The sequence below is a fragment of the Lissotriton helveticus genome, chromosome 8, assembly GCF_964261635.1.
Source record: "Lissotriton helveticus chromosome 8, aLisHel1.1, whole genome shotgun sequence".
NCBI classification, from domain to species: Eukaryota; Metazoa; Chordata; class Amphibia; order Caudata; family Salamandridae; genus Lissotriton; species Lissotriton helveticus.
In genome coordinates this window covers 229,376,214-229,397,954 of record NC_136069.1, presented here as the reverse complement: position 1 = coordinate 229,397,954, position 21,741 = coordinate 229,376,214, and the positions used below count along the sequence as shown (strand labels likewise).

The following is a 21,741-nucleotide window of genomic DNA, read 5'->3' as shown; positions in this document are numbered from 1 at the left end:
CGTTGGTTCCTGTTTTGTTTCTTTCTTTTAAAAAGGTTCAAATAGTTCAAGGTTCACGTTGCACAAATCTTCCAAAGTGGCATTTGAAACAGTGCTCACAAAGTACGACCATTCAGGTGCTGAATATTTGCGACCTTAGGTTTTGCTGATTCGGGATTAGGCTATTTTCATCACTAAACTAATCTTCTTCAGGTATTATTTCTGGTATTCCAGCTATTGAAGAACTTCTCCTCTGATTCTTCTTTTCATAGCTTTGTGGCCACTCTGCGTGTGGATTTACCCTCCGTATTCCAGTGCTGGTTCCTTTACCTGGATCACATCACAGTCACTTTCTCCCAGTGATTTAATTTCAGCTTCTCTTCCGTTAGAGATAACCAAGCCACTCTGTTATTTCAGGTACTTGCACTTGTTTTCTGTCAATTAATCTTCACCCCTCATCCTTGCGCTACTGAACTGGCAAGGGTGTTGCTGGTCTAGGCAGTCTCTCGACTGGTGGTGCAAAACCACCAATGCTTTTCGCTCAGGATCAAAGACCAAAGGCACTTCTTATGGATTGCTTACTCTTTTGGTGAGCGAGGCATGATTCCAGTTTGGGATTCCAGCACACTTAACAGCTGTATGTGTAGTGAGGATCCCCTGGACGGGGCCTTTCCATCTGGGTTCAAGGCAAGTCTTCTGAACATGCTTCTTGATCATGACCCAACCACCAGCACTGAGGTTGTGGGCCTGTTCTTGATGTGGATCTTGTGTGGCAGCTGAGACCTGGTGAAAGACGGAATGGACTACATCAGCCAGTCCTTTACAGTAATCCAAAATAATATGGTCAGTAATATTTAAGAGAGTATTTGGAGGAACGGTGGGTAATCTCATTGTCCTGTCTATTAAGAGCTTGTGGGGATAACCCAGAATTCCTGAAAGGTGTACTCCGAATACTCATCCGCACCAATGGTAAAGCATTAGGCCATTTTAGAGAGGTGGATGCACAGACTTTAGACAATCTAGACTTGATGGTACAGTTCATTGGTTCAACAATACCAGAGGCTTTTGGTCTGTAACTGCAATGTAATCCTTGCTCAATCTGTAAGGCTGTGCAGATCATTTTCATAACTTCATTGTTAAATTATGTTCCTTTGTCTGACTGAAGAGAAATCGGCCTGCTGAATCTGGGTATCAGTTCACGCAACAACAACTTTGCACCAGTAAGGCTGTTGGGTAGGCTTCCATCCATCTTGAGGAGACACACACATCACTAGGATATATCTCAGCTTGTTATGGACAGGCATCTCGATAAAATCCATCTACATCCTGTTGAATGGGTCGTCTGATCTCCCTAAGTGTGTTAGAGTGACGTGTCTGCTTGCTTCCTTACGTTTAATTATTGACAAAGTCTACACCGATGGCAAACCTCTTCTGCTAGCATTCTGAATCTGGGCTTATACCAATTCTGTCTAAAAAGTCTCACCATGGTGACTCTACCCAATTGTGTGTATCCATTGTAGTATTGTGTGACTGGAAACAACAAACCATCCAGTAATAGGGGTCTCCCATCTGCTGACATCCAAATATCATTTACATTTTACTCGCAACCTGCCTTTATCCAACCATTCTGTTCTGCTTCTGATACATTTTCTTGCACCCGTTTCAGTTCTTCCCATGTATCTGTGACTTTCATCAACATTGCAAAAGAACTCTCCTCTTCAGACAAGTGAAACCTCCATGAAATGAACAAGCTAACAGAGTGCTGCTGAGTCAGTGTATCAGTCGCCCATGGCAACATATCCTCTTCCTCCTTGATGTGCTAAGCAATTTACCACAATGATCTCTCCTGGCAGCTGCAGAGCATCCAGTAGGTCTTTGGTGTGCGTCCCGTTCTTTATACATTCTGACTCTCAAACTATCACACACAGCTCGACAGTACAACAAATACTTTCTCTCATTAATATGAACAGGAAAGAAAAACAAACCAATGGAGTAAAATATATAGTTTACTTCAAACGTGAAGTGTAGAACTCGTACATGAATTGGATCCGATGATGCAAAACAAAAGTAATGCACATCAAGCTAAAGGTGGCGAAAACACATTCTTTCAATAATATACATCTTTTAAATAATTCATCATTTATGTCTTTGAAATACCATTCCCCTTATTAAAATATATGGATGGATGTCCACTACTCTAGTATGAAATGGAAATATTTCTTTATATTTCACTGATACATATTTCTTGGTATTCTCTTTTTTGTGCCTGAGATCATTACACTGATTATATTTCGCCATGGGAACATCACAATGTCACCAGTTCTCGAACACTTTTTCATTTGGAATTGTCATTTCATTTTCAGACGTCATTGGACACTGCATAAAAACATTTTTTTTTATAGTCTGTAAATAATTTTTGTATCTAAAATAACCACATCTAAATGTTTCTTATTTGTACCTCAAACATCAAATTCTCACCTTTTAAATATAGATGTTTTTTCACAATGAAGTCATAACAATATAGAAATACCACAAAACATTTTTGCTGCACACAATAAGATGTACCAAAAAGTTGTCCACGAGGTCAAGGTTCATTTTGCTCCTGTCCATCAGACCCGTGGGCTATGGCAGTAGAGTTCTTTCATCCATTCATCAGAAAGATGCCTTATCCTCTGCTTAGTTATTGCACCCGCTGATACTTCCTGCCATTTGGTTTGTCTAGAGACAGACACATGGACATATGTCATTTAGAACAGGGGTGTCCAACAGAAGTCCAGAGAGCAAGATCCATGGCACCTTTTTCAGTTAGCCGCTGAGCATGTAAATCAGTTAAATTTAAATTTGTTTTACATAAATTTAAAAAGACATCGATATATCCTAAAAATGTGGCATGGACCCAAGCTGGACACCCCTGATTTAGCACAGGATCCTGTTACAAACGTGCAAGTACAGTGACAAATGACTGTATTTTTTCTTCATTGCGTTAGAAAGACTGTTTCTTCGAACTCTATATTTCTTCCCACATGGCCAGGGTCCCACAAACATAGGCATAGCTTCCACCTTGTCATGGGACATTTTGCTGGCTTTTAGATTGTCATATTATTTAGGAAAGAGGCCTATCTCTCCCTACAGACACATTTATTTATGATTTGAATTAGCACCACAAGAGTTTGTTTTGCCACACCATGGGAAATTGCACACCACACAAAATGTCATGGCTAGCAATAAACACATTGCGGCATACATATATGCTGCAATGTGTGACAGCAAAGGTCCATAGTGTCATTTATGGCAGAGAGAAGTGTTTTGCCATTTGTTACACCAAACATCATTGCACCAGTGCTTAAGAAGTGCCAGTGTTTGCAGGTGGTGGGCACCAGTACTCATTTAAAGAGAGAAAAACGTATTTTATGATCTTCAGACTTTGACCAAGAGAAAGAGAGCGAAAGGCAGAGTGGGCGAGATTGACAGAAGAAGAGAAAGATAGGAAAACAGTCATTAAAGGAGGAAGCAAAGATGGAAAGAAACTGCAAGAGGAAGACAACCAAAAAGGGAGGGCAGGGTGCAGGAAGAAAGGCATGAGATGGAATCAACAGAGGCCAACCTAAGCAGTGGGCAATGCACGCATTTCGCGACGGGCTTATAAGTAAAACTTTGTGCGGGTGCACTTAATAATTTACAAATTAAGCACTACATAACACTAATAGCAATCCTCCTAGTACCTGAGCAGGCACGCGCTCACACACAGGCACAGGCGCTCACACACAGGCACAGGCGCACACACACAGGCACTCGCGCACACACGCGGTCACCCCCACCCCCCCACACACAACCATTGCCTAGGCCTATGGCTCTGTGGTTACCATTTGCCTGAAATCTGGGTGTTTACTAAACATATGGTTCACATATCCTACTGCTTTCGCACACCAATAACACCACCCATGTCACATCTCTACCTCAGAACGATGGACAATGTTTGTCCCTTTATGCATCACAAAGCCTTTGTGGCTTCCTTTATACAAAATGGAATACACCATTGTAATACAATTTCACATCGTACACTGTCAGGGCTCCATTCACGGAAGCAGAGGAATGTGTGTTGTGTGCATGTACAAAAGGTTTATAACTTAACAACTGTGCACTAAGAACCCGGCACACCATTTTCAAAACGTCGAAAACATCTTATAAAAAGAATACTCTTATTTATTTAATTTACGAACTTTGGCTTGGCAGCACCCAAACTGTGAAAACACATGGGACAGGTACTAGTCAGACGCAGCTTCGAACAGTTCATTTGAGTATCCCCATTGTCATCAATGTCTCTTTCGCATTGTTTCAATGGCTACCAACAAGCCTTTACTGCATCCTGAGTGCAGACACCATCTGCTGTCTTTGTTGCACATTCAAAGTCATCTTGTGGCTTAGTCACTTCTCACGTCACCTTGTGGCGTCATCTCTTCCCAAGCCCCTTTGTGGCTTAATCTTTCCAAATCACCAACTTGCTCGGTCCATCAATAGGATGCATCTTCTGTGAACACAGCTGCAGAAGGAGGCTCAATGGCTTTCAAATGTTTGGAGAGTACACTGGGACGCACTGGATCACAGGTCACTAAATAAGAACCTCCATCATGTCTCCATCGGAGAAGTCCGACTTGTGACCCAAATTACTTACTCTGCCTTTGCTGTCCTGGAGCCTTCCAAGGCTGCCACAGTTCTCTATATAAACAGAAAAAAATGCGAGTGAGTGAGACTGGAGAAAACATTTGTACTGAACACTATATGATCATTAAGAGTTTCCAGACATTGACCCACCTATCACTCCAACTGTATTACCTTATTTTAAGATGTGGGGTCGGTGGGGTGGGGGGAGGGGGATGGGGGGTTAACAGGCGACTTTCTTTGCCACTTAAGAGCTAAACCCAACATATGACACCCATCTATGAATGTTGTGTGTTCAATAAAGGACAATAAAATACAAGGACTTCTATAGTTGTGTTTTCAAGCCTGGTGACGTTTTATTTCAATTATTTCTTTGTGGCACCTAAGAACTTTCAATTGTAGTCATCAGAACTACTCGTCTGCCTGCCTTCCTCTTCCTGCTTCCCTTCTGTGACCCCAAAAATGGGTGCTACAGGCCACCAATAGTGCAGAACTGATCATTGTACTGAAATCCAATGATCTCTCTTGAGCACTCCTTCGGGCTCCAGATTGTCAAATCCTTAGGTCTCTTCGCAAGTGCTCTGTTCTGCTCTAATGTCCAACAGTAGTTGGACCCTGTTTCTCACCTATCAAAATTTATATAATCCCCTACAATCAATCAGGTTTTCTAGCCACCTCTGTATTTACACAGCACTCTCTCTTGTGGCTAGTATAATTCACTTCCATAACAATCTTTCTTCTATCTTCATACTCTTACAGACTTCTCAGCTGCATTCAATACCGTTTATCACCTCAGCCCTAATCTACCCGTGTCACTGTTGGTATTCCTGACAACGCACTCTGTGGGCTCTCCTCGTATCTTTCAGATCGAACTATCTGTCTCATGATGCTTATCACTTCTTTCACCACCAATTCCATTATAAGTTGGTGTCGCAAAGGGCTCAGTCCAAACCTTCCTACTCTTAACTCTATATACAAAATCTCTTGGTGGCATTATTTCCTCCTTGGGTTTCTCGTACCATCTCTAGACACATGACATGAAATTCATCTTCTCTTTTCCAGCTTTTACCACTGTGCTTCAACATCACCTCTCCAATTGCTCCAGTCAGCTGGTTCTGCATGGCTCTCTGCCAGTAGCGTCCACTTCCGTTTTAAAACAGTTGCACAAATATTTTGACCCACTTACAGGCACTGTGAGAAACCAGCAATGCTCTCAGTCGTGGTCCATTATAAACAATGTTTATAATGGGCCATGATTGAGAGCTCTGGAGTGGAGGCTGAAGCCAAGGCCGTAGGAGCATTTCACACAGCCTGTAAGTGGGTATAAAAGCAAACTTTATTTTAAAATAAAAACGCTTACTTACCCACTACCTCGTATTACTCTTCGGTCCCTCTGAGTCTCCAAGACAGAGAAGACTCTCAGAGCCACTCCCGCTAACCAATCCTGATGCTGCTCTCATGCTGCTGAAAATATTACCCAGCATGAGAGAAGCACCAGGATTAGTTGGAGCGGGCTGCCTCGATACACCCTCAGGCACTGGGGCCCTGTGCCTGCTCTCCACCAAGCTGTCTAAAACAGCTAAGGTTGGAGAGATTTAAAATGTGCATGTCAAGCCGCATATCGCAAGACAGCCGGCCAAAGTGACATACGCAGTTTAAACTGGAGCAGCAGCCACCACTACTCCCAATCAGGAGCAGTGGCCCCACCCCGCCCTGGCTCGGGCTGGCTGCACTGAAAAATAAAATGGTAATAAAATCCCTGAATTACCATTTTAGTTTTCACGCTTTCTCCACAGGCAACGGACGTGGTGGGGGTGGGGCGGTGTTTGGGGCTTGGGGGTGGGGTAGAGACACTCCTACGCCCTAATGGAGGAATCGCTGCTGGTCTCTGCTCTTTTACTGCTTACTCTTCCTCAAAGAAAAAAACATATATCCCTGCTAAAACTGTACCACCATCTCTCAGACAACACTTTGGGAATCCTTCCTAACACTCTCTCCCAGACACCATCACCTAGAAACCTTGGCATAGTTTTCAACACGAAGTACCTTCAGCCTTTCATAACATGAATCACCATCTGCTGAACATACACAAAATTCGCCCTAACATCCCCTTTACACCACCGAAATATTGATCTTTGCAACAGTTTTCACCAAGTTGGACTACTGCCGCAGTTTATTGGGAGGCTTCGCTCGACATTGATTTTCACCACCAGAACTCTCTTTAGCCTCCTCAGATACAACCATAACTCAAACTATGGTCACCAGTTTAGATGGCTTACTGCCAAAAACAGGGCCCTACATAAACTATTTGTCCTATTTTCCAAAACTAGGATTAAATAGCCCTTAAGAAGTGAAATCCTTGTTACACACTTACAAAGCCTGCAATCTGAGCTAAGCGAACCATAATAGTATTTGTCACACCTAAATGTCAATGTGGGACTTCACATAAGTGCTTTTTATCCTGCTTGGACCTTTCACTCAAACATTTTGCTATGCACAGCATTATTTGATGTAATGATTTAGTTGATGTTTTTCAATAAAGTTATAGGATGAAAGAGGATTTTAGCGTATGCGGCATATGGGCCATTTGTAGTCCACCGTTTTCTGCAGCTGTATGGAGTTAGCTTGCAGATGACATACACACAAGAGCAGGTCGGATTCTGATGTGCTGTAAACCTTGGGTTGTGGCTACTAGACTAAACCTACTCCACTTAGTTAACAAATTACTTAGGGTAGTAATATATATTACAACTGCCTAATCATAAAAGTGCAAAGAAGACAGTCTTTCATTTGTACTAACCTTGTATAAATATTCATTTAATATTCCCTTTTTAGGTCTCGTTGAATTAGCAGCGCACATGCGCTGTTCTCGCCATGTGAGGGCCTATTGGAATCAATACAGATTCCAAAGTAACTTAAATCCCCGCCCTTGTTTTCATAAAATAACATAACGTGTATTTGTAAAGTGCACGTTCACCCAGAGGTCTCTTGATGCTGAATAACAGATGTTCATTGTTACCAAACTCATTGGTACTCTTTTTATCGACCTCAGATGGATGAAAGGCTGAGTGGACCCGCTGGGATTTGAACCTGTGACCATGAGGTCGAACACAGGCCCCTGCAATTGGTGTGCGTCATCGTTTATGTTAAACGCTGGCGTTTGATTGAAAACCGGGCTTTGGGGTTACAGCCTTGTCCACTTTTAGGACGGACCATCTGGACAAGCCGACGCCATCTTTGTTCACGTGCCATTGTAAGGTTGCGCGTGAGCTCTTTTTTAGGTACTGTTTTCGGCATGCAGTCCCTGTCACGGGCATTACCTTTACATGTAATCCGTAACTATTTAAAATACTTGTATGTTATTTGTACGAAGGGATGCTGTAAACAAACGCCTGGAGCTCGTTCATTCCATAACTTGTTGTACCGCTGTTTGGATACATTTAATTGTTGATTATTTAGCGCTGATCCGGTATTTGTGAAGGAGAAGTAGCCCGTCTCCAGCTCCCCTGCCCGTCTCTACCTGTGTGCTAATAGCAATGATAAAAACAAATGAAGGTTCTGTTTTTGGTTGGTTTGCTTTCATTCCATAACTTGTTGTACCACTCTTTGGATACATTTAATTGTTGATTATTTAGTGCTGATCTGGTATTTGGGAAGGAGAAGTAGCCCGTCTGGTATAAAGGATCCTAGTCGGTGCCAGTTCCTATCTGTGTAGTGTGTATGCAGCTATTCAACTTCGCTCTCCCACAGAAAATGTGTGCATCCTTTATGAATGACAAAGTTTGATATTTTCTAAAATATGTACAAAGACGAGGAGTATTTCTTTGCACAGGTTTGTGAATATGTCTCAAGGAAATCATCGTTTTATGTTAAAAGCTGAATTGGAGCTGTGCTTCTGAAATGTTTTATATTGGTGGGGCAAGCCGACTTTTTACGAATAATATGAGGGTATGATGTAATGAAAAGGTTTCCTGACACACTAATCTGGAGTAATTGCCAACAAGATCAAATGGTGCCTCTAATTGGAAATTCATCTTTTGTGACAAAAGATTACGTGAACCTAAAGAATCTTACTGATTTCGACGCAAGTAGAATAGCGTATCTGTGAATGGTCTATAAGAATTGTCAACAATTTAAATACAAAAATATTATTGTTTTGATAAAATTTGACTTTTGTTCACAGTGGAATTTCACTTGTACAAAATGACGTGGTAAAAGCTAGGAGATTCAGCTCCATACCAGTCTCTCAAAAATTGCTGTTTTTTTTTACCTTCTACCCTTCTCCAACTCGGCCCCCCATTCTAAAGCAAACGTCTGTGGAAAAACGTGCTGTATTTCTAGGAGCCCCAGAGCCGGCCCTTGCTGGGATAGCGCCCTGGGCTAAAAACAGTTGGCGCCCCCTCTGCAGCTGGTGAATAAAATTAAAATTAGGTAGCAGGGGGTCTGTTTGTGTTCACGGGTCAGTCACACATTATAGCAGTGACCGGCCTCTGAGCACAAAGTTTTTGGCACCTCCCCCAAACATTCTGACTCACCCGCAGCTGTATCTCGATTACTCTAGGGCCAAGGTGCTGGTGGCTCGAAAGGCGTGGTTTGTGTGTGACAGCAGGTCGGTGAGAGGGAGATGGGAAGGGAAGGAAGGGGTACATGGTATGCAAAATGTCACCTGCAGCAAATAAAAATCAACAACAGTTCCTCCCTGTTATAGTGAAATGCCATTCTGAGAAATCAAGTGAATCTGAAATAGCGAGTGCACACCTTTTCTTCTTTTAATTTAATTTTGACTTTTTACTGAAATTGCCAAATAAATGCGTGAATCACAGCGCTGTGAACGTCCCTCACAGCATATCTAAGATATTGCCAGAACGGGTGACCTTTACGCCCCCTGCTGTTGCACTGCTATAGTGAGGATACTCTCCTCTTGAAGTAAACCAAGTGCACCTCTTTTGACCAAATAATCCAGAGTAATCTGTAGTAATCCACATCATTAATCAATATTTAATCCAATCCTTCCTATGATCACTCCGGAGACAGCAATGATAACTTAGAATGTTTTATTTAGCATTTTCCAATGTCCACGACCTGGATGCAGAACGGCTCAGATTGGCTTGCCTTGCTCATCTGCGTAGTGCCGCCACTTACATGCAGTATCCTAACTGCAGACCAAGCATCTAGACCTCCAACCTACCAAAATGGCGGCGGTCTAATGGGCCTGCGGAAGTGAGAAAAATAACAAGCATTGAAAATGCAATAGGTCTCGCCTTTGAATAAGTTAAAGCCATTTGCTTTGCTAATGGTATTGTATAGCAGAGCAAACGGCTTTCACTTAATGAAAGGCGAGACCTATTGCATTTATAAAGATTGTTATATATTTTGAGGTCATTCACAAAGGCATTCAAGAGTATGTGCAGTAGTACTGCAGGAGTACTTCTGCATGTATTAAAGAATGCCTTTGCGAATTAACAAAGACAGCAATTAAGGTTTTTCATGAGAAAAGGGCCCAGACAGACCTTCATTAATTATCAGTGGGTCGTTTGGTTGCAAGATGTACTTTACGCTAATTCCATTGTGAAATTGCATTCCCAAGGTAAGAAGGGTGGGGACCATCACTCAGAAATGCCCCTGTGACAATCGGTCAGAGCAATCAACCCAGCACATTGCACTTTTATGCAGGTTTTATCTAACTCAGAGGAAATTCTATCTGAAAGCCCTTTTTTCAGGAAAAGATTATCCACCATCTGGAGGCTTTTAAGCTATTGTATAACTTAAGTAATGCAACAGTTTGGTATTGGGATGCTATGTTCCTTTCCAAAGTGGCTCAAATTCGAGATTCACTGACACAAGTGCCTGAGGATCTATTCCTGTGATTCAGATTTAGTCCCTACCAAAATAATAAGATTTTTATTATAACAATTTTTAATGTTTTGGTGTCACTTTGTGATTTATTCTTTGGATATGTATTATGTAATGGATGCTTTTTTATTGAATTTTATTTTGTATTGCTGTGATACTTTTATGGTTGTATTATATGAACCGAATAATGTTTTGAAAACAATCAACAAACACTACCTGCTCACCTCTGGTCCACAGAAAATATACAATCATGCATCAACTGGTATGCTGTGATAACACTGATATGTGTGCAGAGGGTTGTGGAAGCTTATATGCAAAGTTTTGGGCTGATGGTTTAGGTGTAGAGTTTTGAGGTTCTGGTGAAATATGTCCAGGAAGCTAGTCAGGATGCAAAGTGTACTCGCGGAAAACAAATGAGAATTCCCATTTACGCTAATGCAAAGGCATTTATGTGTGGTTAATTGTACATACCGTATATTTATGGTCGCAAAAATGTCTCACAACTGGATTATCACTTTTCATATTTTTTTCCACAGAGAAAATAATATTCCTATAGAGAACCCCTTCCACCTATTTGAGAGCTGTTCCTATCCCATTCTCACCCCATTAACAAATATACTCCTGCCAAGACCTTGAAATTATACTTTTAAAGGGATACTCACCAAGCTTTTCTCCACTTCCTTTGTTGGTGGTGTGCCTCAAAATGGGGCTGCTTGAAGGGGTAGTGGTCAGCCTTCCTCTACCTGGAAAGGATGCACTGTTTGGCCAGAAAGGGTCACTTTTCTTGTCTGTCTGTGTGCTGCTATCTTTGCTGCCTGTTTTGACATGGCATGGGCTCATAGTAATTGATGAAGTTGCTGGTAGTAAAAAAGAGGAGGGCAGTGACAGTGCCGTCAGTGATGATTGTTCATTAGAGTCCTTTCCCAAAAGCAAACCTAGTGGGGGGAAAACAAAGACACATATTTTGTACAGCAAATCACATAGTTAGTTATCAAGAGTTAACACAGCAGAATTGCACAGGCTCAGAGTAGATTATACGGTCTTGTGGAGTAATAATACTAAACCTGAGCTGAACAGAAGTAAGCCCTGGCGATATAATGAGGCTCACAGTTACTAAAAGCAAGCCACAAATATGACATTTGAATTCGTTCAAAGAGTCGTGCTGTAAATATTGTGGCCATGTACGAACGTAAACATTTTGCTTACAATAAACTATTCAAATGCACATTTGTATAGGAGACTGGGACATGCACTGTCTAGATGTGGGAATAAGTCATTATTCTTTCTTTGTCCTTGTCTGCAAGATCTACCTGTGTTACTTCAAAGCTGGCAAATGTCCCAAAAGAGGAGTTTAAGAAAAAGTATGCACCAACAAGCCAGCTCACGTTTCATTCTTTTAAACCGGATCAAGCACCAACCCCTTCTGAGATTTAATAATATGTAAAAGCTGATGAGTGCAACTTGTTTCCTTAGATGAACTGTGAGCCACAAGACCTGTTGTGACTCTACCATTCTTCCAGACTGCACCAGCACACTAGCTCCACCTCAGAGTGTTTACCGCATTGCAGGTGAGTAATGTACGTGGAGTGCAGTGTCGAAAACAGAGAGTGCAGTGCATAGTTATAGAAGTAAAGAATGAGACAGAAACATCTGTGATCATATTTGGCTTCCAGCGAGAATGTGAGATGCATTTGACTCTACTGCAATACACACTACGAACAAAAGGGTAAGTTACATTTTCAGTTTGCAGTATGAGCAGCAGTAGATACACATGCTCTGCATCATCCCCTTTTGTATCGCTTTGTTCGCCCTAAGTGTGGCAGGGTATGCTCAGACGTGAGTCCCTTGCTCACTTGGCCACTGGATTCAAGATAGCCTGGCTGATGAGGATTATGAATCCGAAACCGGTCCCAGGATGCTTGTTTCCGGTCCATGGAAGACATGGCTTGGCAGTTCGGGCTGGACTGTTCCCATGAGGCACAGGGTCAGACTGATTTGCATATAGCCATGTCTGAAATGGGGTGGCTGAGTAGGCTAAAGAATGGTGATGGATTAAACCCAGATCAGTTGACTGGGGGTGAGTGTTTGATTGGCTCAAACGCTCCGTCCATCATCCCCTTTTGTATCGCTGCATAGACTATTAAGCAGGCCCTCTCCAACCCCGTAGTTAGTGAGTCAAAGATGCATCTGTTTAAAAGAGCATTCTGAGGCAGCTTGACCAACTAAAGCCTGCTGACGTGCTAGAACATCCACACAGTACAATAATGCTTGGTGAAGGAGTGAGCAATTAACCAAGTTGCAGCGATCTGCCCAAAGGATATTAATAAAAGACTTGTGTTGTGCCTTTTGGCGTGTTCAGTTGCCTTTAGGTAATATGGGGAGTGCATAGCAAGTCTAGAAGCTCTTAAATATCCAGCTGGCAATGCCAGCTTTTGAAATGGCACGGCCCCTGTGGGGTTTTGTGTAAGCTATAAAAAGCTGAATAAACTTTATACAGGGAGTTAGTTTTATCAACGTAGTACATAAGCGCTCTCTTGATATCCAGAGTTTGGATAGCCCCTTGTGCTACAGACTCTTGATGTGGGAAAAAGACATGTACTTTAACAGTCTGGTTCATGTGGAAAGCTGAAACAACCTCATGCAGAAATGAAAAGTTGGTATGAAGAACCCTCTTGTCTTTGTGAACTAAAGAAAATAATACTTGGATGGTAAGGGCTAGAAACTCACTAATATGGGAGGTAAGTTTGATTAAGACAGTCACCTTCCAACACAAGAACTGTAATTGACATGAGTGTATAGGTTGAAAGGGAGAACCTATGAATAGTGTGAGGGCCACAGTGAGGTTCAAGGCAGGTGCCAGAGTGTCTGGAGAAATGATCCTGTTGATGCACACAAAGAAGACTTTAATGACTGGTAGTTTAAACAGTGTTGTCTGCTTTGAAGTTATGCCACCACTGCAGTTAGGTGTAAATGTATAGAAGTGTGAGCACAGCCAGCCTTGTTTAAGTGCAGAGGTAAAACCCAAAATGATGTTTAGGCATTTTGTATTTTCAGGAGTGGAGAACAGGTCTATAATTGGAGTTGCCCACATTTGGAAGTACTTGTGAAGCACTTCTGGGTGGAATTCCTACTTGTTGATGCATCCTTCAAGGAGGTCTGCAAAGTTGCTAGCCACAACTGTTAAATGATGTGCCAGCACTTGAATATTGTTGCGGGTTGCCCAGTACCAAATTTCCTGCGCCAGCACAGAAAGCTGGGGGGGAGTTGGTACTTCCCAGCTTCTAGTTGTAGAACATGACTGTCATTATTGTCTCTCTTTATTAGTATTGTTTTCCTTTGCAGATGTGGGAGGAATGCTGTCAATGTTATTCTGATGTGCTTGGAGGTCCAGGTATATGATATAACATGGTGAAGGGTCCTGGTGCCTTGGACAGACAGGTCACAGAGGTTAGCACCCCATCCTAGAAGAGATGCATCTGTGGTTATGCTCACATGTGGAAGGGAGTCAAGGTGTGCTTTGAGAGCCATTCTTGCAGTGGGTGCATGTGCAACTGGGTGTATGATGCATTTGCTATGAATGAAGCCTTCATCACCCACATTTTCATCAGATTTCAAAAGTAATGGAATACTGTACCTAAAAAAGAGGCAGCAACTGTTGGCATGTCATCACTCTCTTTTGGTTTGGGTGTGCTTTGGCTGTCACCATACGAAGGACTGAGACAAGGAATGGCTGAAGCTGCTGCGATTAAAAAAAGGCAATATCTTCACACTGCCGATGAACTCTAGGCAGTAAAATAGAGACACTACTGTTTGACTGTGTGCTAGGCATTGTCATCGGCAGCTGCCCTTGATGAGCCAGTTGTTTGGGAAGACGTGCATGGTGTTTCAGGGCAGGTGCAGTAATAGCACCACTAAGCACTTTGTAAACACTCTTGGAGGTGCGGCGACTCCAAAGGGTAACACCTTGAACTGGTAGTGTCCTCCACTTACAATTAACCAAAGATATTGACGGTGCGCTAGATGGATCAGAAAATAAAAGCACACATCATTCATATCCAGTGCTGAAATGAACTTGCCTTGCAGTATAACGTTTTGTAGAGTGACCAAAAGTGTTCTGAGAGGAGAATGTATGTCATGATAACGCTGGCTTTACCCCGCGCTGCCATTACGACGCATCCATTACAACGCAAGTCGTTACAACGACTTGCGCTGTAGGCGCTGGATTGCAGAATAGTTTAATTTTCTATTCCAACTCCAGCCCACGTAACAGTAGGGAAGGTGGTGGAATAGAAAATAAAACTATTCCTTTACCAAGAGCGCCCTCCAGCGCAAGTCGTTGTAACGACTTGCGTTGTGATGGCAGCGTCGTAATGGCAGCGCGGTGTAAAGCACGCGTTGTCATGGCTGTCTCCCTGAGAGGACGTACTGGAGACTATAAACCTGTTCAATGGCAAGAGGATTTTTATTTTTTTATTTGACATTTTATTAAATCAAATCACAGAGTCATCATTGTAAAATCATAGTACATTTCAATAAGGAGGTACAGTGTATTTACAATCACATGCCACACATTATAGGCAACCAGGAGTTTTACTGTTCTGTTCTTCTGTGCATTGCCATATCGTCTGTTGGTGATGTACAAATATCGCCCCTAAACGCGTTCCATCTGCCCCATTTCCGATACCATTTCTTAGCAATGGCAAGAGGTTGAGGATCGGTGAAAGGGAGCTGTCCTTTTTGGGGATTAAAAGGTGCCCGGAATACACGCCTGCACCACACTGGTGAGCAGGTTCTGGTTCTATTCTGTCGTATTCTAGAAGCTCCCGAACCTCTTCCTCCAGAAGGTAAAGGTGGTCTGAACTCAGTAAGTTATGGTGGGATAGGATGTTGGGACGGGTTACGCAATTTGAAGCAGTACCACTCCCACACAATGGAGAGGACTAATCGATCTTATGAGATGTTTTGCCACTGTGCTGGAAAGGGCCTCAGTCCTCCCTCAACAGGTGTAATGTTGAGGGGGAGAGCGTTAACACTGTTTTTGCAGCAGAAGAGTCCATTGCAGAGCCACCTTTGCCTTTTCCATAACCATTTCACATATAGTATCCTTTCTGGAAAGTCGTAAGGTGCTGGAGGGCCTGAAAGGACTCTTAGTACTGTTGTTAAGGTGATTGGTGACTGAGCCACCAAGTTGGGTACCTCCCCAGCAAATTAGGGGCTGGGAGAGTGTAGGGTGGCCATTGATTTGGTGATATCAGTGTCTTTTTTTATTTCATTTTTGCATGCGATTGATTGGGAGGGGGGAAATAACTGATGCTCACCATCAAAAGAGATGTTTTTCGAAGGGACTGTTGTGCCTTGGGCCTAAACTCTGACACCCTAAATCAGGTTTGCCTTCAGAGGTGGATGCTGGTATTAACACCCCTCATGGCGGTATCCGCTGAGCCAACGCCACATCTACTATTGGCGTTGCTGCAGGTCTTCGCTCACCAACCAACTCTTGTCCTCTTTTACGATGAACCTCTGGTAGTTGCTTTACCAGCTCTAACCAGTGGGACTAGTCATATAAGCAGAGGAAGACCACGGAATTGGCAATCCATCAGTGTATGGATGCATACACTGGTGAATTGCCACCAGTTTCTGCTTTGCATCAAGGATTTTAGACAACTTTGATGGGCCCTTCTGTGGTGTAGGTCTTTGGCGTCAAGATGGGTTTGAGCACCAGCTTAAAGGCCAGTTGAGGAGTGTCAACTTCTGCTCTGAGTGTAGCTTCTCAGAGACGGGGGGACAGATTTTATGTTGGATGTCAGTTCCTTGCTGCCACACGGGTGTCAAGGCATGCTGTTATTTAGTGCAGTTGATGGGTGTCTTGTGTGGAGGAGCGAAACTCAAAGGTTTTTGCGGTTTCCAGCTTGACTCGGGGCTCGATGCCCTACTCCTGGCAGAGTGGTGCTCTGCATCTGTGAATGTGTGTTTAGGGGCTTGAAACAGGCTTGAAGGCACAGTAGATGCATTAGCCATCGACTTGATTTTTGGCCCGTGGATGCCATGTGTTGCACCATTCGGTTGAGGAAGAGGTCAAAGACCTTGGAGAAGTTGGTGTCTGCCTGCCCTGCCAGTATGCCGTAAAGCCCACCTTCCTCTTCCTTGGCACCAGGCATACTTTCGGCTCCAAAAATGTCAGATGGCAAACTTTCACTCAGGTACCTTATGAGTTTTTTTGCTGTGGAAGGCCAGACTGGCTTTGTAGGAAGTCTCTACATGTTCTGGGAAGAGGCAGAGACAGAGGTTGCAGAGTTTATGGCGGGCACTCCAGGGGTATCCGGTACCATGCCTTTGGCAGAAGTTGATGGGAGTATGTTCGATAATGCTACCCTAGATGTATTCTTGTAGAAGTCTCAGTGAGGACTCAAGAGGGTGGTAACTCGAGGCCGCGATGTGTCGAAGTGCCCCCACCACTGACTACTGCATCCACAGTCCCAGTTTTGTGAGCAGAAGCTTTAATCGGTGCAGTAGAGCGGATTTCGCTGCAGGGCTTGAAGGGGGAGCCACTGGACTTGAAAGGAAGATCTGGTACATATTAACACATCAACCTTGGAGCACCATTCCCAAACATCCAAGCCCGATAGTGCAAGAAAACAATCTGAGGTGGATCCAGTGTGCAAGTGCATTCTGGAACGAGAGTGAGTCACAACAGGTCTTGTGACTCACTCTCGTTCGTAGAAGAAAAACAAGTTGCATGCATCCAAACAAAGCACTAAATGGCAGGAATTTGCAGAGCATGGGTATCTACAACCACACATGCTGCGAAAATATATTTCATAGTGGTTGGGAGCAGCCACGTTACAGCTTTTGGTGGAAATTCTGTCAATACAAATGGTAGTTGTTGGTACTCTTGAAACTGAAACTCCTGCCACCAAATGTGGTAATTGGAAAAGTACCACAAAGTGGGGTCCATAGTCATTACCCACATATCTTGTTTCTTTAATATACTAGGGGACGGGACATTACTGCATGTTAGGAACTCAAAACATAACTTTTTATGAAAGTTTACCACTCTGTTCATGGAGATCTTTCATGGCAATACCAGAACCAACAAGCATTAGAAATGCAATCGGGCTCGGATTTATTTGAGTTTGAGCTAATGGCATTGTAAATGCCAATGTCTTTTTGCCATGTGTTATGGAGTGTGTGCATGTGGTGTGTAGTGGAAGTATGTTTGTTGAATTGTAATTTTACCAATGGTGGCATGCTGTGCTTTATATGAATATGTTTAAAAGTAAAGTGTACCATACTGCGATTGCTTGGTGGAAAAGTGCACTGCCGGCTGGAGGTGTGTGTGCCTGGTGGAAGGGTGCACTGACGGCTGGTGGGTGTGTGCTTGGTAAAAGCGTGCACAGATGGATGATGGTTGTTGGTGTTTGTGCATGGTGAAAGCATTCATTGACGGCTGGGGGTGTGTTGTTGTGTGTGTTGTTTTCTGTGTGCTGGTGAGTGTGTGGTGGTGAGTCTGTGGGGGTGAGCCTGGGGAGTGAGTGTGGTGGTGAGTGTGTTGTGTTGAGTGGTGACAAGTGTGTGGTGTTGAGAGACTGAGGTGTGTGGTTTGTGTGTGCGTTATGTGTGTGTGGTGTGTGTGTGTGTGGTGTTTTCTGCACACTCACACACTGCCCCGTAACATTCACACACTGCTCACTCGCACACTCCTAATGTCACCCTGCATAGTCACACACTGTTTACCCTGCACACTCATTCTGCACACTCACACAATGTGCACCCTGACACACTGTCTCTGCAGTCACTCTGCACTCGCTGTCACTCTGCACTCGCTGTCACTCTGCACTCGCTGTCACTCTGCACTCGCTGTCACTCTGCACTCGCTGTCACTCTGCACTCGCTGTCACTCTGCACTCGCTGTCACTCTGCACTCTACAGTCACTCTGCACTCTACAGTCACTCTGCACTCTACAGTCACTCTGCACTCTACAGTCACTCTGCACTCTACAGTCACTCTGCACTCTACAGTCACTCTGCACTCTACAGTCACTCTGCACTCTACAGTCACTCTGCACTCTACAGTCACTCTGCACTCTACAGTCACTCTGCACTCTACAGTCACTCTGCACTCTACAGTCACTCTGCACTCTACAGTCACTCTGCACTCTACAGTCACTCTGCACTCTACAGTCACTCTGCACTCTACAGTCACTCTGCACTCTACAGTCACTCTGCACTCTACAGTCACTCTGCACTCTACAGTCACTCTGCACTCTACACTCTACAGTCACTCTGCACTCTACACTCTACAGTCACTCTGCACTCTACACTCTACAGTCACTCTGCACTCTACACTCTACAGTCACTCTGCACTCTACAGTCACTCTGCACTCTACAGTCACTCTGCACTCTACAGTCACTCTGCACTCACTGTCACTCTGCACCGCCACTCTGCACCGCCGCGCCGCCACTCTGCGCCGCCACTCTGCGGCGCCACTCTGCGCCGCCACTCTGCGGCGCCACTCTGCGGCGCCACTCTGCACCGCCACTCTGCACCGCCACTCTGCACCGCCACTCTGCACCGCCACTCTGCACCGCCACTCTGCACCGCCACTCTGCACCGCCACTCTGCACTCTGCACCGCCACTCTGCACTCTGCACCGCCACTCTGCACCGCCACTCTGCACCGCCACTCTGCACCGCCACTCTGCACCGCCACTCTGCACCGCCACTCTGCACTCTGCACCGCCACTCTGCACCGCCACTCTGCACTCTGCACCGCCACTCTGCACCGCCACTCTGCACCGCCACTCTGCACCGCCACTCTGCACCGCCGCACCGCCGCACCGCCACACCGCCACTCTGCACCGCCACTCTGCACCGCCACTCTGCACCGCCACTCTGCACCGCCACTCTGCACCGCCACTCTGCACCGCCACTCTGCACCGCCACTCTGCACCGCCACTCTGCACCGCCACTCTGCACCGCCGCGCCGCCACTCTGCGCCGCCACTCTGCACCGCCACTCTGCACCGCCACTCTGCACCGCCACTCTGCACCGCCACTCTGCACCGCCACTCTGCACCGCCACTCTGCACCGCCACTCTGCACTCTGCACCGCCACTCTGCACCACCACTCTGCACTCTGCACCGCCACTCTGCACCGCCACTCTGCACCGCCGCACCGCCACTCTGCACCGCCACTCTGCACCGCCACTCTGCACCGCCACTCTGCACCGCCACTCTGCACCGCTGCACCGCCACTCTGCACCGCCACTCTGCACCGCCACTCTGCACCGCCACTCTGCACTCTGCACCGCCACTCTGCACTCTGCACCGCCACTCTGCACTCTGCACCGCCACTCTGCACCGCCACTCTGCACCGCCACTCTGCACCGCCACTCTGCACCGCCACTCTGCACCGCCACTCTGCACTCTGCACCGCCACTCTGCACTCTGCACCGCCACTCTGCACCGCCACTCTGCACTCTGCACCGCCACTCTGCACCGCCGCAACGCCACTCTGCACCGCCACTCTGCACCGCCACTCTGCACCGCCACTCTGCACCGCCGCAACGCCACTCTGCACCGCCACTCTGCACCGCCACTCTGCACCACCACTCTGCACCGCCACTCTGCACCGCCACTCTGCACCGCCACTCTGCACCGCCACTCTGCACCGCCACTCTGCACTCTGCACCGCCACTCTGCACCGCCACTCTGCACTCTGCACCGCCACTCTGCACCGCCACTCTGCACCGCCACTCTGCACCGCCACTCTGCACTCTGCACCGCCACTCTGCACCGCCACTCTGCACTCTGCACCGCCACTCTGCACTCTGCACTGCCACTCCGCACTCTGCACCGCCACTCTGCACCGCCACTCTGCACCGCCACTCTGCACTCTCAAACTGCACTCTCAACTCTCAATCTCCACTCTGCACTCTCAAACACCACTCTCATACTGCACTCTCATACTGCACTCTCATACTGCACTCTCATACTGCACTCTCATACTGCACTCTCAAACTGCACTCTCAATCTGCACTCTCAATCTGCACTCTCAATCTGCACTCTCAATCTGCACTCTCAACTCTCAATCTGCACTCTCAACTCTCAAACTGCACTCTCACAATTGTCATATACACGTATGTGAGTGTGACAGGAGCAAGGCGGTCATGTTTTCTGCCCCCAAGACCACTGTAATCAGATGCTTTACTGTCTGCTAGAATAGTGCAACTACTCCATATAAACAGTCCTGAAGAATTCCAGTTAGACTTCTGAAAGCGGAAACCTGTTGACAGACAGCCTTTAGAGCGAAAGACAGTTCCCCCCAGCCTATCCCAGATTTGCTGCTTTTATGAACACTACACAAACTTTGAGAATGCTATTAGGCTTTCAACGTCTTGCCCCTTATTAAAAAAATATTATAGTATGCCACTTGTAGTATGTCATTGCTCTGCATAGTGCTGCTTTGGCATTTCATCTTGAAAAAATACTTTTAGATTGTCTTAAGATATGTAAAAAAAAATACACAAACCTTGAACACCTAAAGAGTGATATTTAAAGAGGAATGAAAGTGAATCTCTGAACTATATGAAACCAGTCAAAAGGTTCCTATCTCCCACTTCCGATAGATGCTTGCTTTTAGAAAAAAGATTTTGTAAAACATTGTCAGGAGTCTCAAACAGAAAGCAAAGAGTTCTAAAAGGCGCTGCCTGCCAGCTTGCTATTCATTACCTCAGCTCCGAAAACAAAAGCTGCTGCAAAGAAACACATAATAAACTCGAGAGAACAATTCCATTCACACCGGCCACGGACCATTCCAGAAAAAAAATGAAACTGAGATTAAAAGAACAGCCCATGACAGAACGTCAGACTCTTGTTCTTGAACTAATGAAGCCCTTTCCCGGCCTGGCATGGAGCAGCTGCGCGCTGAGCGCTGCTGAATGGTGAACGCGCCCGGCCATCTGGATTCACTTACGGAGGCACCCTGACAGCTCCTAATTATAATTAATGTACTTCTTTGCGCGCACACGAACGAAAAATGCCCAACATGGCGGAGGATAACTACATTTACCCTATCACTTCAAGCCTATTAAAACGACACCACAACGAAGACGAATCACTGGCCAGATGAGATACCAGACTAAGGAATGTGTGGAATGTGTCTCGCCAAAGCCCTAGGAGATACTTTTTTTTTCCCTTTAACATTAGGATCTCGAAACTCCTCCCACTTTCAGTGGGCGGAGGCCGAGCC

At 45.2% G+C, this 21,741-nt stretch overlaps 1 protein-coding gene across 2 annotated transcripts in view; it reads right to left on the bottom strand.

Moving 5' to 3' along the window:
• Positions 1-1,967: 1,967 nt before the first annotated feature.
• Positions 1,968-21,741, bottom strand: part of AMOTL1 (angiomotin like 1) — a 431,088-nt gene continuing 411,314 nt past the window's right edge. Inside the window, exons 12-13 of one of the 2 annotated variants that reach the window (XM_078656976.1) lie at positions 11,154-11,426; positions 1,968-4,695 (exon numbers count right to left, since the gene is read on the bottom strand). In XM_078656976.1, the coding sequence (XP_078513102.1) occupies positions 4,589-4,695; positions 11,154-11,426 (380 nt within the window). In that variant the 3' untranslated portion in view covers positions 1,968-4,588. The remainder of the gene's footprint in view (positions 4,696-11,153; positions 11,427-21,741) is intronic. The other variant, XM_078656975.1, reaches the window with a different exon arrangement.